Source organism: Chiloscyllium plagiosum, unplaced genomic scaffold (genome assembly GCF_037043375.1).
Source record: "Chiloscyllium plagiosum isolate Xiang-an unplaced genomic scaffold, Cpla_swu_hap1 HiC_scaffold_8, whole genome shotgun sequence".
NCBI lineage: Eukaryota > Metazoa > Chordata > Chondrichthyes > Orectolobiformes > Hemiscylliidae > Chiloscyllium > Chiloscyllium plagiosum.
Window position 1 is genome coordinate 36,084,705 of NW_028270146.1, and position 15,712 is coordinate 36,100,416.

General features: G+C 39.9%; 1 protein-coding gene across 6 annotated transcripts in view; it reads right to left on the minus strand.

Annotated features, from left to right (window-relative positions):
* Positions 1–15,712, minus strand: part of syt16 (synaptotagmin XVI) — a 194,610-nt gene that overhangs the window by 35,987 nt on the left and 142,911 nt on the right. For 4 of the 6 annotated variants that reach the window (XM_087989702.1, XM_043697224.2, XM_087989700.1 and 1 more), the window contains exon 3: positions 12,004–12,715. The exons of 1 other annotated variant lie outside the window; for it this stretch is intronic. In XM_087989702.1, coding sequence (XP_087845828.1) covers positions 12,004–12,634 — 631 coding nt within the window. In that variant the 5' untranslated portion in view covers positions 12,635–12,715. The remainder of the gene's footprint in view (positions 1–12,003; positions 12,716–15,712) is intronic. One more of the 6 variants, XM_087989703.1, reaches the window with a different exon arrangement.

Sequence of the window (15,712 nt, forward strand, 5' to 3'; positions counted from 1 at the left end):
ACTGAACATTTCTTAATGAGTTTTAATCTATAATCTGTGCTTTCTTGCTTTAGGCATTTTGTGTTCCATACAATGAGACAATGATACTGTTTGGAAACTCCCCCCAGTAGTTACTCTTTTTTACACAGCTAAGCTGAAGTGGTCTCAGTCCCATCCCCACTGACTGCAGTATACCTCAAAACAGCCAGCGCCCAATCACACCTCTTCCTTTTACTTTAATTTTCCATTCAGAGATGCTACCATTCAACTCTACACTTTTTTTATCACCACCAAATCATCTGTGTTACTAATTAAAAGAACAATTTATCACAACTTTCTGATTACTCTGCGTAGTGTTTTCAGCTGCTCATCGTTTTAACTGTCATTGTGATTCCAGCTACCCCATAATTTTGGTCTTGTCCATTAATTCTGCCTATGCAACTATGTGAAACTCTTTCTTAAAATCCAGCTCAATATTTCCTCTTTTACCCTTATCCAATGGTCAACAGATGCATCCAATATAACTTCAAAGAGCAGTCAAACCTCATACTCATGATTCTCCAACTAATCAATGCCCTACAGTCAATTCTCATACCCGTCTCAAATCAGTCTCCCCAAGTCAATGTGAGACTTTCACATTAATTATCTCCAGTTTTCCATTTGTGAAGACGAGAGTTACATTTGCAATGTTTCAGTGCTACGAGAGTTGTCCTGCATCTATTGAGTGATGGAAAGTACTTAATGGGAACCACAATCAATTAGCTATCCACTTCCTGCAATTCCCAACAGGGAAGAGTTCTGTTACCAAGTGCCTGACTAATCTGTGATCTAATTCATGTTTGCTCTTTTATACATAAAAAACTCTGAAAACATACTTCCTCATTTCTTCAGTAAACATTATTGCAAAGTTATAGCCTAATTCCTCACTTTATTTGCATCTGAAAGACTTGAAAGTTGCAAGGGCTGTGTTATATATTTGCTGGTCTAATGTGTTAATTGGGCCTTTTTTTGCAGCCCCACATTCTAATATTTTTTAACTGTTCCATTTCGCCCTTCTTAGCTTTCATCGGATAATAGTTCTTGAACAGACTGAAGGGGTTTTCCTTAACATCTTCCTCATCTTACAAAAATTAAATAGGTTTTATTCTACTTCAATTAATTTTGGCTTGGACTTTGTGAAACTATGTGATGGTAAACTGTCAGCATTTGTCCATCGCTACGCTTCCAAATCTGACCATAACGTCAGGAAACATTAATAGAGGGATCGTGTTCCAGAACCACGAGGTTATGCTGCAGCTGCACGTGGAGTATTGTGTACAGTTCTGGTCACCGCATTATAAGAAGGATGTGGAAGCTTTGGAAAGGGTGCAGGGGAGATTTACTAGGATGTTGCCTGTTATGGAGAGAAGGTCTTATGAGGAAAGGCTGTTTTCGTTAGAGAAAGAAGGTTGAGAGGTGACTTAATAGAGACATATAAGATAATCAGAGGGTTAGATAGGGTGGACAGGGAGAGCCTTTTTCCAAGTATGGTGACGACCAGCACAAGAGGACATAGCTTTATATTGAGGGGTGATAGATATAGGACAGAGGTCAGAGGTAGTTTCTTTACTCAGAGATTAGTAAGGGTATGGAATGTTTTGCCTGCAAAGGTAGTAGATTCACCAACTTTAAGTACATTTAAGTCGTCATTGGACAAGCATATGGACGTACATGGAATAGCATAGGTTAGATGGGCTTCAGATTGGTATGACAGGTCAGCGCAACATGGAGGGCCGAAGCGTACTGCGCTGTAATGTTCTATAAACATTAATATGGAAATTCAGAACTATGATCTGTTACTGTACCACCACAGGCTGCAATATCCCCAACATGCCATACCCAGAGCCAGTTATCACTGAAATCAATTGATATGCCCAAAACTTTTGCTTTTCCACTCTTTCCTTACAGTTGCATACCGACAAAAAGGTTACACCATCTTCACTTGGAGATAATTAAATTTTACAGAGTGACATAACTAATGCTAAACACCTGATCCAGGCCTGAAAAATATAATTTTACATTTGTGGAGTATTCGAAATGTATTCATGATTAACTACCAACGTTTACAAAGAGTTTTTCTGTGATATTTTTGGGAAAAAGGTTTCTTTCATGATACAGCAGCATTTGCCTTCACCCGTGTGTGTGTATCCCAATTTATATTTCACTCCATGCAAAGATTTTAATAAGTGATTTGATTCTGATATTTTTCATTTCTTGGTTGGCTGTGTGTGAGAATTCTTTAAGGTGATTGTTTATTTTGGCAGCTTCAAAGTCATAATTGCTACTCCATACTTGGTATTCCCAGGAAACAGCTGTCTCTCCTTCACTGCCAGTCGATGATAATGTTCTCACCACAGATATCACTGAACCTCTCAGCAATGCTTTCTTCATGGGAAACAGAAGCAGTTTTGCTTTCCATTGGCCACAAACTGACCAAAATTACATCGAAAGTCGGAGTTTGAGGACACAACTGTTCCTTTCATTATAGCTTCCTGATTTATTGTTTCACTTGTTTTCATGTAAGCTTCAACTCACAAAATTTATAATTTATGCCCTACTGCATGCTACTGAGGTTAGAAGATTTCAGTAGAAATTGATACCAGAAAAAACAGGGACACGACTGGCCATAATTTGGGACATACCTTCAAGATTGTGCCACACACAGAAAATTTCATCTCTCTAAGCAAAAAAAGTATTTTACCAGCTTGTCCACTGCTTCAACTGGAGTAGCGAGTAGTGTATAGTTTTTTTTAGTAAAACTCAGCTAATCCTGGAGGAGAAAGGTGCAGGCAGTGTTGCTCTCATTAATTTTGCAGCCCTTACTTTTCTAGTTAGCATGTTCATGGATTTGGAAGGTGCTGTCTAAGGAGCCTTGGTTAGTTGGAATGCATCTTGTACACAGCACACACTGATGCCAGTGTGCTTCAGTGATGGAAACAAACAAATAGGCTGCTTTGTCCTGAATGGTGTCATGAGTGTTGTTGGAGGCGCATTTATCCAGACAAGTGGATAGCATTCCACAGCCTTGTGTCTTATACCTGGTAGAGTTATTGAGGAGTCAAGAGTTCAGTTACCCATCTCAGGATTCCTAGCCTCCTACCTACTCTTACAGCCACAGTAGTTATGTAGCTAGTCCACTTCAGTTTCTCATCAATGACACCCACCAGGATGTTGATAGAGGAGGATTCAGCAATAGTAATGCCATTAAATATCAGAGGACAATGGTTAGATTCTCCGTGGTTGAAAATGGCTTTTACCTGACATCAATGCGGCACAAATATTCCTTGAGACTTTGCACAAACTTGAATATTATATTGCTGCATTTGGACACAGACTACTTCTGTATCTGAGGAGTCACGAATGACACTGAGCACTGTACAATTGTCAATGAATATCTTCACTTCTGATAGGATAATGTGGAAATGTCATTGATGATGCAGCCGAAGATGGTTGGACCTAAGACGTTACCCTGAGGAACTCCTGCAGAGATGTTCCAGAGCTGAGATGTCTGACCTCCAACAACCACAACTATCTTCCTTTGTGAAAGGTATGAATCTAACCAGTGGAGAGCACAGCTCTCAAATCTCACCCACTTTACTTTTGCTATGGTTCCTTCATGCCATACTCGGTCAAATGCTGCCGTAATGTCAAGAGCAGTCATTTTCGCTTCACCTCTGCAGTTCTGCTCTTTTGTCCATGTTTCGACTAAGGCTATAATGAAGTCAGGAGCTGAGTTGCCCTGGTAGAACCCAAACTGAGCATTAGTGAGCACGTTATTGCTAAACAAGTGCTGCTTGATTGCATTGTTGATGATAATTTTTGATAATGTGGTAACTGGGTAGATTAGATAGGGCAAACCTAGGCAATTTTCCACATTGTGTGTAGCTGTCAGGATGCTAGCATTGCATAATTCTGGAGTCTTCAGAACTTGTAGGAATTTTGTCAGGGCCCATAGCTGTTGTCACATTGAGTGCCTTCAGCCATTTCTTGACATTACATGGAGTGAATCGAATTGACTAAAGACAGGTATCTGTGATGCTGGTACCCTTAGGCAGAGTTTATGTATACAAATTACTTGAACACTGCTTTTTATGAGATTTTTCATATTGTTGGAAACACTTCAATCCCTTGATGCCCAGACCTTGCTTCACAATTATTCTTTAAATAAGGCAAAATTGTTCTTATATCATTAAAGTCTGCTATAAAAATGCCTGAGACACCACTAGAAAGGCTGGTCTTGTAGTTGCTGTGGTAACAACTGAATAGATATTATCATTGTCCCTCACTTCATTGTTTTCTCACAATCATTGCAACATTTCAAAGCACTATTGTTGCCTTAGAGGTTTTTACATGCATTCCAAGTACGCAGATGATTTCATCTAAAATGGATTTTTAAAAAGTCTTACTCTTCAGTGGCTGACTCACGAAATACAATGGCACCCAGGAGATTTGATCCAACACTTCTCCTTTAACATGAGAATCAAAAGAATTTTACAGCTAAGTAATATCTTATGAAATTTGCTTCAAAGTGAATTTGACAAAACAAGCAAATGGAATTTACTCTCCTCAACTAGAGTTTTTAAAATATAGTATTTGAATGTTCAGTTTTAAAATGACCTGCAAGTTTCTCTGATTGTCTGCCCACTTAGCCAGAGATTATGATCTCTTGGGAATCTCTATTGCTGACATAATCTTAACATTCTTACACTGCTTTAAGGGAGGTGCTAATATGTTTAAAGCAAAATACAGGCCAGAAACTGATCACATAACTTTGTTAAGAATGTGTCTATTACAAGTCCTCAACCCCCTTCTTTAATTCAAATTCAGTGTGAGCAAGTGTGGCAGCAAACTTTCAGACAATAAGCTCCCACAAACAGCAATAGCATAAGAGGTTAGACAATCTGTGTGATTGAGGGTAAATATTGGCCTGGATATTGCTGAGAACTTTGAAATACACAGAAGTAAAAAATGCAGCAAGATCCTCCAACAGCACACTATTTGAGAAAGGCGAGCAGGATTCATTCATAGATGTGTTCTTCAGAATTTTGTTTCTTGCAGTTTTGTTGCAAACTCTTAACAATATAGTCTTGGATAATAACTTAGTGAGATCCAATTCCTCATGCAGTCTCAACTGGCACATACAAGTGGCTTATTTAAAAAAGAAAGGGCCTATATCTTATGATTTTTAGTTAATTGTCTGTTTCGTCAAGTTTCATTGTGGGTCCCTCTCCACAAGGCCTCTTTGCGTATGTTACCAAACCTGCCTCATTAACTACCTATCTGGTCCCTATGGCATCCCTTTCATCCAATTCCAGGCCCATTCTATCACTTGCTGTACCCAGAACAATGCACCTCTATCAAGATATCCTGGAATTGACTGGCATCACTACCCCAGGTCATCTTTGGACGAAATGTGAGGTGAACTTGCCTGGTACCTACCCTGACTTCCACATCAAGAATTCACTCCTGTGGGTGGGAGGATAGGAAGCTGAATCTAATGAAGTGAGATTTGCAGTCAATAAGGTTATTAACAGCAATAATTCCCCTTAATAGGCAACTTGCAGCTATCTCTTCAGAATTTTGCCTCAATGCTTAGAACTTCATTAAATGATGCTGAAAGTTGCTCCCAATGATGAGATAGGCCTTGCTGGACTTCTTCCACTGTTCTCTCACATTTCTCACTACAGCCCATGTCATTCAGACCCCAAGAAACTGTTAAATAAATCAGTTTCCAAGTTATTTATGAATCGTATTTGATGTTAAAGCAGGCCTTTTGAAGAGAACTGCAGAGTTGATCTAATGGATAAAGGGTCACTTCTTGCAGCATTTATATCCTATAAAACATAAGACTTGGATGATTTGAGAACCTTTTACAAATATCAACAGGTCCCAATTCTGGGATCTCAGTCCCATGCTTTCCTGTTTTCAGAAGTGCAATCAAAGGATGTAGTTTAATTTGGATTATAAACCTTCACACAGTTCTCCAATCTAACCAGCAGATAAGAACATCCAACTCCTTTGCAAATCTCACAAAGTCAGACCAGCATTTTAGAGATTCCTGGCTCACGGTATCTCAGAGGTGTTAGAACCATTGTGTGCACGAGGGAATCTCATGAAAGGCAAAGTTCACTTCATGGTCCCAGGCCAAGCTAAACACCTCCACCCAGCTCGATGTTGCTTCAATGTCCAATGTCCACCTGAGTGACGGATGTCTAGGCCACATTTATAGAGTGGAACCATGCAGAGGACATAAATAACACCAATAGTTTTTGAAATATTTCCTGTTGAACACAAAGCCTAAATCAAATTGAATGCACATTTGGCCTCCTCGTTTAATCTAATAGTTTTTAAACTACACATTTATCTCTGCCTCATGAGACAGCAATTCTTACCAAACCCTGATCTTGTTTTTCCTGCTCATTAGTTTTCATACAACTAACATTCTCTTGTAATGAATCCCTATTAGTTTCCTGCAACTGTTCCTTTGAATTGATTTATTCCTCTCTTATTCCTCTCATGCTGCTCTCAGCAAAAACCAAGACCCTTTTCAGCTTTAGAGAATACAATGAGTTCACAACATCCTTAGTAATCCTGTCTTGAAATTCCTGTCATTTCCTCTGTAACCCAAGTGACCAGGCTTTCAATTATACAGTAAATGACAATGATTTGTTTACTGGTACACCTGTTGTTTCATGCACCTGCAAATATCCCATTTTTAATCAATTTTATTCTAGATATAAAAGCATTAGGAGGTCCAGATGGCAATAGCCTGCATTTGGTCTGCTATGCCTTGGAACACGAGTTTGCATGGACACAATTAGAAAACTAAAACCTCATTGGGAAATTCGTCAAAGACATTGCAGCAATGTCTTTGGCAACTTTACATGAAATCAAAACTCTGCATGTACTTGGCCAATGCAAACAAAAACAATCACAAAAGGATTCATAGACATTGACAGTTTCAAAGGAGGTCATTCAGGCCATCATGTCTGCACCAAAGATCTGACTAAACTAATCCCATTTTCTGAGTCTTGGCCAATAGCCTGGGAGGTTACTGCATCACAAATGAATATCTAAATGCTCCTTAAATGTTCAGAGTTTCTGACTCAACTTTTGTCTTGGGAGGGTGGAGCTGAGCAATGTTGAGATTGTGGCAGGGTCAGACAAAGAATTTAAATTATTTGCGGACCATTGAGGTCCCATAACATTGTTACCTTCTGACAAATTTTAATTTAAAACATGCCTTTGAGGGGAAATGAAAACAACTGTCAAAATCTGTGCTGGTGAATATGTGACAACTAATTTTCTTTCTCAGCAGCAAAAGCAAATTTGAATTCAAAATAATTATTTATCCGTAATAATGGCTTCCGTGTTATAGTTGGAGTTTAACACGTAAACTCCAGTCAGTGTCTGAAGTACGGCATTCCACTTCAGATATTGAAGTTAACAACTTATGTCTAGACTTCTTTCCTTTGTTGATTTCTTTCCTTTACTGTAGTTTCAATTTCTTATTTGAGATGGTATTTCATGCCTTTCTACCTGATTCTTTCTTTATTTTACTGTTTTGGTACTTTTGTTTCTCAGTTTGGTCTTCCTATCCCAATTTTAATTCATTTCAATCAATTCTTAAGCCCTGAAATGTTACCACCATTTCCCAAGTCTTTCATTTTGTTGCACTCTAATTTATTTCTAAGTTTCCCAGTATTATCTAGCTGGTTTCAATTCCTTTACCAGCAGTATTTCAATTCCGTGAGCATTTCCTGAGACAATAATCCCCAGGTTTCTTCAAGTGCCATTTATCTGCTCACTTGAAAACGTGAAATGTGAAAGTGATGCACCAATCCATTGCCAAATCAGATAAAACTAAAATATTTACATGTTAAAGACATCCATTAAATGTATGAATTTTTCAGAAAGGCCTCAGTCTGAAAGAAACTCGTCATCATCATTCAGAAGTGCAGTCACTTCCAAGTGGTCTTTCTGATTTTGCCCTGTAGTTCTGGCCACGGAACTTTGTTTGGTACCTTCAATCCTAACGAAGAATATCAGAAGATAGCCTCTGAAAAGGGGCAGGGAGAGGATAAAATGGATACAAGATTGGTTTAGTGACAGGAAGCAAAGTGTAACGTTCAGCAAGTGTTTTTTTGTGACTGCAAGGCTGTTTCCATGGAATTCTGCACGGTTCTATATTGGGTTCCCCACTTCTTATAGTATATTTCAATAATTTGAAGTCAAGTGCAGGAGACACAATTAAGAGGTTTGCAAATGATTCAAAAATTGGCTGCGATGAGAAAGAAAATTGCCGACTACAAGAAAATGTGAGCAAAGAAGTGGCAAATGCACTTCAATCCAGAGAACAGTGAGGGAGAGTACATTTGTGGAAGGAAATCAAGGGATACAAGGAATACAATCTAAATAGTACAAACTATGGAGGAATAGATGTTCTTAGTTAGCAATTTTATACTATTTAGAATGCATTCCCTGAAGGCAGAAGATAGCAGGACAAGTGAATTTTCATGAGCATGGTCTCCAACTTAGCCAATTCCACAAGTTCTCGTCTGAACATGGCACCCAGCATTTTTGCCAGTGGGGAATGAGGGAATGTAAACGTGTGCCTGCCTTCAGTCAAATCCAATTTTCATCACCCCAGCTTTCTGAAATATGCCTCATGGCCTTTATACTTTTCAGAGATAGCTCCATTTGTGGAGTTCTTTCAAGTGGTAATGGATGCTTTAGGATGGGTCCAGGAATGTTTTTGGATGAGGTATTTAAGAAAGAATAATCACTTGATATATCACCCCATCTGTTGATATAAGTGTGAGCTAATACAGTTAGTGCTGTGACTCATTTCACAGCCTCTCTTTATCAGTGGGGTGTCTGTCAGTTCACGATTTGATTGAAAGCTCCAAGTCAATCATTATCTTTGCTGTGGAACTACTAATACAAATGCTTATCCTTAATCCTCAATTCTCTTCCTCTACATCACCTCCAGAATGACATTCAATAAGCATGAGACATCAAATAGTGCCAGTTTCCTCTCCATCATATCAATTTTCTGGTCTTCATATCAGCAGGATTAAAGTGTACCTCTCTACATCTCTTGACAGTAGACAGTCTTTATCATCCATCTGTTAGGTTTACCAAACATACTGAGCCCTATAGCATCAATTTATTTTGACTCGCTATTAACAACTGGTCATAGGCAATCACCCTATCAATGAGTCCCACTATGCTGAGCTCCTAACACCTAGACAAATAGGGGCAAAGGGCTCATTCAGATTTATAAATCTGAGCTCTCAAAAGGGTGGCACAGTGGCTAGCATTGCAGCCTCACAACGCCAGGGACCCAGGTTCGATTCCAGCCTCGAGCAACTGTCTGTGTGGAGTTTGCACATTCTCCCAGTGTCTGTGTGGGTTTCCTCCAGGTGCTCCGGTTTCCTCCCACAATCCAAAGATGTGTAGATCAGGTGGATTGGCCATGCTAAATTGCCTATAGTGCTTTGTGCATTAGTCAGAGGGATGTGGGTGGGTTGGTCTTCGGAGAGGCGGTGTGGACTTGTTGGGCCAAAGGACCTGTTTCCACACCGTAGGGAATCTAATCTTAAAAAAAAATCAGACCAAGCTAACAGATTTGAACAAACCAGACGCTTACATTGTCCATTAAGATTTCAACCCACTAAACATAGATATTATGAGGCAACAGCACAGCTTTCAGAAATCTGATCCTTATACGTTCACTCACTGTGATTCCATTGATTAATTTCCCTTTAGAACTTGCAGTACCTGAATGTGTTTTCCATTGTAAAAAGTCAATGAAAAAATTAAGCATCATTAAAGTTCAGCACACAAATGTAATTCGCAAAAGGGAGGCAACATTTGCATCCAGAAAACATAAGTGGAAACGGACTACGGACAATAAAGCATGGATTAGCTGCACTGTATTAACAGAGAAACCCAGCAACAACTTCAGGATAATCTGATTTCCAGTAACTTTTTGTTTGAAAGTGCCAACTCTTAGAAATAATAGAGGGGAGAAATAACATTTTTTAAAGAACCAAATAGCGTATTAGTTGGACAAAACAAAGATGACAAAACTAGATTGGATTTTCTAATTGGTATTATTCTAATGTGAGCAGGTAGCCCATTTAAAATTGACTTTAAAGTAATGTTGAATGGATATGAAGGGTCCAGACGCAGTAGAACCTTATTACTTGTGCAAGAAAGTGAGCCGTTGACTCAGTTGTGCCAATTCTGCTACAGAACTGAAATATGAAGGGCTTTAATATTTTTATAACTCCACTGCAAATATCGACTAGAATGTTCGGTAAAATTGGTCCCATCCAATCATACAAAGGGAGTTGAGGGAATTGGTGTCAATGGGAAAAATAAATCAGCCACAGTATGAAAAGGGAGGACCATTTGCTACAAGGCCATTCTGCTCTTACTATCATCCTCTCTAAATAATGATGCGCAATGGAGATATTTTTACAATATGAATATCACATAGAACATAAATGGTAGGTTGGGTTCTTTGGCCTTGGATACAGCCGACAGAGGAGAAGGTGTTTCTAAGATATAAAAAAAAGTTGAAAAAGTCAATGGGAAATCACTTTAGCCACTCTTGACTATAAAGTAGCTCAAGAATCTTATGTGGGTGGGACGTGAGTTAGGAATTGTCCTGGTGGACTATACAATGGACTGATCAACCTACATACTGTTATGGAAGGGTTAATGTGTGGTGGGAATCAGTGAAATCATTATGGGTCTGAAATTTTATGTACAATGTGGATGTTATGGATCAGAGTATAAAACTTTGCAGTCCTTGTTTCTTGTCCACCACCCAAAGCTTTTACAACTTCCATTAGCACTTCTAACTTAAAAAGAACATCTATACCCAAATTCAAATCCAGCTAAAAAGCAACTCATCTTTGTGTTTAATATTTTGGATTTGTTTGCTCTGGGCTTTATCAGACCAGTCTTCCTCCTTGATCCTAATGCAGGAAACATTAGGGAGCTGTAATATTAAAATCTGTTGGCAGGTGCTAATGGAACGGAGGATGTGTGACAGGTACTTTCTATCTGTGTTAAGAAGCCCTATGATCATAATTGAATGTGTTTTTCTTAACTATTTATAAAACCTAGTCAGACTGGGCAAATATTTTAGATACAGAAATTGAAAAATTTTGGGGCGATGGACAAGAAACAAGGATTGCGAAATTTCATATTTTTAATCCATAACTTTCACATCCCACGTAAACTTTCACACTCTTAATGATTTCACCAGCTCCCAATACAGCTAAACAGCATTCAGATTTAAAGTATTCTCATTACAACTCATTAGCTTTCACTTCACCACACTTACAATTTAATGTTAATTATATTTTAAACACCTAACCAAGATTAAAATCTGTACAAAGTAATATCCAATTCTGTACAATCTGACTGAAAAAGGAGGAGCTGGTGTCACAGTGGCGATGTTATTGGACTGGGAATCCAAAAGGTCCAAAATAATGGTTTGAGGACATGAGTTCAAATTCCACTATGGCTGCTGGTGCAATTTAACTTTCAGTTACTAAAGCTGGAGTTAAAAGCTAGTCACAGGAATGGTGACCATGTACCAATTGTTATGAAAACCCGCCTTGACCATAACTATCTTTTCGGAAACGTAAATGGGAAATTTCCTTAGGCTGTCCTTACCTAGCCTACGTGACCCATGGCAATGCCCTCGAAAATAATAAGCAAGCCACTTAGGCTGAGGGCAATTAAAGATAGGTAGCAAACATTGAGTTTGCCAGTAACACCAAAATTCCAAGAAAGAATAAAAGAAAAAACTTCTTAAAAACCTTGTATCATCCCAAACATTGACTCAAACATGAGTGAAGATGACACCCCAGGACCTCAGTATGAACTGATAAGTGATGTAAAGATGGACAAAAGTGCAAGTTATCTCCATACTTATTGGGGAGCTTTTCCTTTACATCTTACCTGCCTGAAACTTCACATCAGTTTCATTATAATCTGCTTCACACTTCACATTGGCATAGTTATGATCAGATCCGACTTCGGGATTGAGGTTTTCTGCTTCTTCTTCTGGAATAGCAGTCAGATAATTCAGGCGCTCGTTGTCATAAAAATCAGCACTGCTATACATACTGGCCTTTACAACAGTTACATCTGTTGAATCTATCCCATTGTATGAAATTGAAGTGACTTGTCCCATGTCTTCACCTTGAAAATCATATGCATCTGGCTGAAGTCTATCAATCGCACTTGCGTTATCGTGCAATCCCATTTCAGCAGCTTGGTATTCTGAAGATTCCAACCCTGTGACAGTTTCAGGCTGTAGATCGATTTCTGCGCCCGGGGAACCATCATCAGAGTCTAAAACGGAGTCAGTTTTCAGGGTTCGGTCTTGTTCCTGATCCTCTGGCTCTGCATTTGTTGAGGGATTTGAAACCACAGAGTTTGACGTTTGAGTGGATGCACCTTGACGAAGATTTAGAAAGCTGTTGGAAATGGAACTCCCAGCTTGTTGGAATGATTCAGATATCTGCGACATCCAATCGGAGAAGGACTGCGTGAATGGACCCTTCCTCAGAAGTTCTTCAGAAGCCATGACTAATTGATTGCAGAATGCTTGATTGTGTAAAGATCCAGACGTTTTAATCTGTCAACATGCCAGTTACTTTGTTCTGAGCTACAGAATGAGGATTATAATCAATTAAAATCATTCACTTCCAGGAAGCAGCCACTGACACTGCAAGTGGCAAAATACATTGTGACAGTGCACTAGACCAAGGGAAAAACAAGCCAATCCACAGTCAAAGAAACATATACAAAAAATGAGGAGTTACTCATCTCTTAAGATCTATCTAGGTAAGATAGAATAGAGTTCAATGCAGCTAAATGTGAGGTGATGCACTTTGGGGAGAATAACAGGAAGGCAGAGAACTGGGTCAATGGAAAGATTCTTGGCAGTGTGGATGTGCAGAGGGATCTTGGAGTCCATGTACATCGATCCCTGAAAGTTGTCACCCAGGTGGATAGTACTGTTAAGAAGGCATACGGTGTGTTAGGTTTCAGTCGTAGAGGGATTGAGTTCCGGAGCCGCAATATCATGCTGCAACTATACATAATGCTAGTGCGGCCACACTTGGAATATTGTGTACAGTCCTGGTCGCCATATTTCGGGAAGGATGTGGAAGCATTGGAAAAGGTGCAGAGGAGATTTACCAGGATGTTGCCTGGTCTGAAGGGAAGGTCTTATGAGGAAAGGCTGAGAGACTTGAACCTGTTCTCATTGGCAAGAAGAAGGCTAAGAGGGGATTTGATAGAGACATAGAAGATGATCAGAGGATTAGATCGGGTAGACAGTGAAAGTCCTTTTCCTAGGATGATGACGTCAGCTTGTACAAGGGGGCATAACTACAAATTGAGGGGGGATAGATTTAAGACAGATGTCAGAGGCAGGTTCTTCATTCAGAGAGTGGTAAGGGTGTGGAATGCCCAACCTGCTAATGTAGTCAACTCAGCCACATTAGGGAGATTAAATAATCCTTGGATAAGCACATGGATGATGATGGGATAGTGTAGGGGGACGAGCTGAGAATAGTTCACAGGTTGGCGCAACATCCAGGGCTGAAGGGCCTGTTCTGCGCTGTATTGTTTTATGCTCTATGTATTAATTTTGGAAAGTTGCTTTCCAGAATTCACACATTATTTATGAAAGAGAAAGTAGCAGGATGTTCTGGAAAGTTGACTAAAATATGAATTCGATAGCATTGATTTCATTTACAATCTTAAACAATCACAAGAAATGGAACATAAAAGTGAACGTGGTCTTAATTCCAGAGGACTGTGGGCTCCTATCTCATTAGAGAGATAACTAATAGTGAGTTTAATTTAAGGATTAAGAAGATGAGAAATTCAGGGTGACCTCTGCCAGTGAGTGGGGGGTTGAATCTGCAGTGTTCATATCATTCTGTATTGCTAACCAGCTATCTAGCCAAGCAAGCTGTCTGAGCAACAAAGCAACTTGATATCCTTTTCCTCACTATTTATGGCGACACCTACATTCAGAATTTTACTGATACAACATTATTAGAGTACAGCTCTCTCTCCTTCATGAAATTGCTGCTCAGAACACAACTCCTTGACTAAGCATTTGGCCACTACTTAGATTACTTAGATTCCCTACAGTGTGGAAACAGGCCCTTCGGCCCAACAAGTCCACACCGACCCGCCGAAGCCCAACCCACCCAGACCCATTCCCCTACATTTACCTCTTCACCTAACACTAGGGACAATTTAGCATGCCCAATTCACCTAACCTGCACAATTTTGGACTGTGGAAGGAAACCGGAGCACCCGGAGGAAACCCACACAAACACGGGGAGAATGTGCAAACTCCACACAGACAGTCACCTGAGGCGGGAAATGAACCCGGGTCTCTGGCGTTGTGAGGCAGCAGTGCTAACCACTGTGCCAATGTGCCGCCCACAATATCTTTCCCCTTTCACCCTAAACCTATGCCCTCTAGATCTGGACTCCCCCACCTCAGGGAAAAGACTTTGTCTATTTATCCTATTCATGCCCCTCATAATTTTGTAAATCTCTATAAGGTCACCCCTCAGCCTCCGACACTCCAGGGAAAACAGCCCCAGCCAGTTCAGCCTCTCCCTGTAGCTCAAATCCTCCAACCCTGACAACATCCTTGTAAATCTTTTCTGAACCCTTTCAAGTTTCACAACATCTTTCCGATAGGAAGGAGACCAGAATTGCACGCAATATTCCAACAGTGGCCTAACCAATGTCCTGTACAGCCGCAACATGACCTCCCAACTCCTGTACTCAATACTCAGACCAATAAAGGAAAGCATACCAAAGGCCTTCTTCACAATCCTACCTACCAGCAACTCTATTTTCAAGCAGTTATGAACCTGCATTCCAAGGTCTCTTTGTTTAGCAACACTCCCTAGGACCTTACCATTAAGTGTATAAGCCCTGCTAAGGTTTGCTTTCCCAAAATGCAGCACCTCGCATTTATCGAAATTAAACTCCATCTGCCACTTCTCAGCCCACTGGCCCATCTGATCAAGATCCCGTTGTAATCTGAGGTAACCTTCTTCGCTGTCCACTACACTTCCAAATTTTGGTGTCATTAGCAAACTTACAAACTATATCTCTTATTCTCACATCCAGACCATTTATATAAATGATGAAAAGTAGTGGATCCAGCAATGATTCTTGTGGCACTCTACTGGTCACAGGCCTCCAGCCTGAAAAACAACCCTCCACCACCACCCTCTGTCTTCTACTTTCAATGGGATCAAGGTAAAACATTCAAATAGTCAAAGTCATTCTTCAAAATTTGGCAAAGAAAAGGAAGTTGGCATCATTAAAAGTCAATTCTCCCAGATGCTGCATGAGCTCCTCAATAATCTGCCCTTCATCAATCCATCTTCATCAATAACCTTCCATCCATCAGTGTTAGATGTAGGACTCAATGATGATTGGCTCCATGCCCACATGCAGAAAAGTCTGGACAACATCCAGCTTCAAATTGCAACTAACAATTGGCCACACTGACTACTCCTAATAGTTTCCACAAAGCGGCCTGGGACCTTTCTAAGTTAGAGACTCAATACAAATCCCAGCTTTTTATTCCAAATAGTGAAAGGCAAGAATTAGAAAC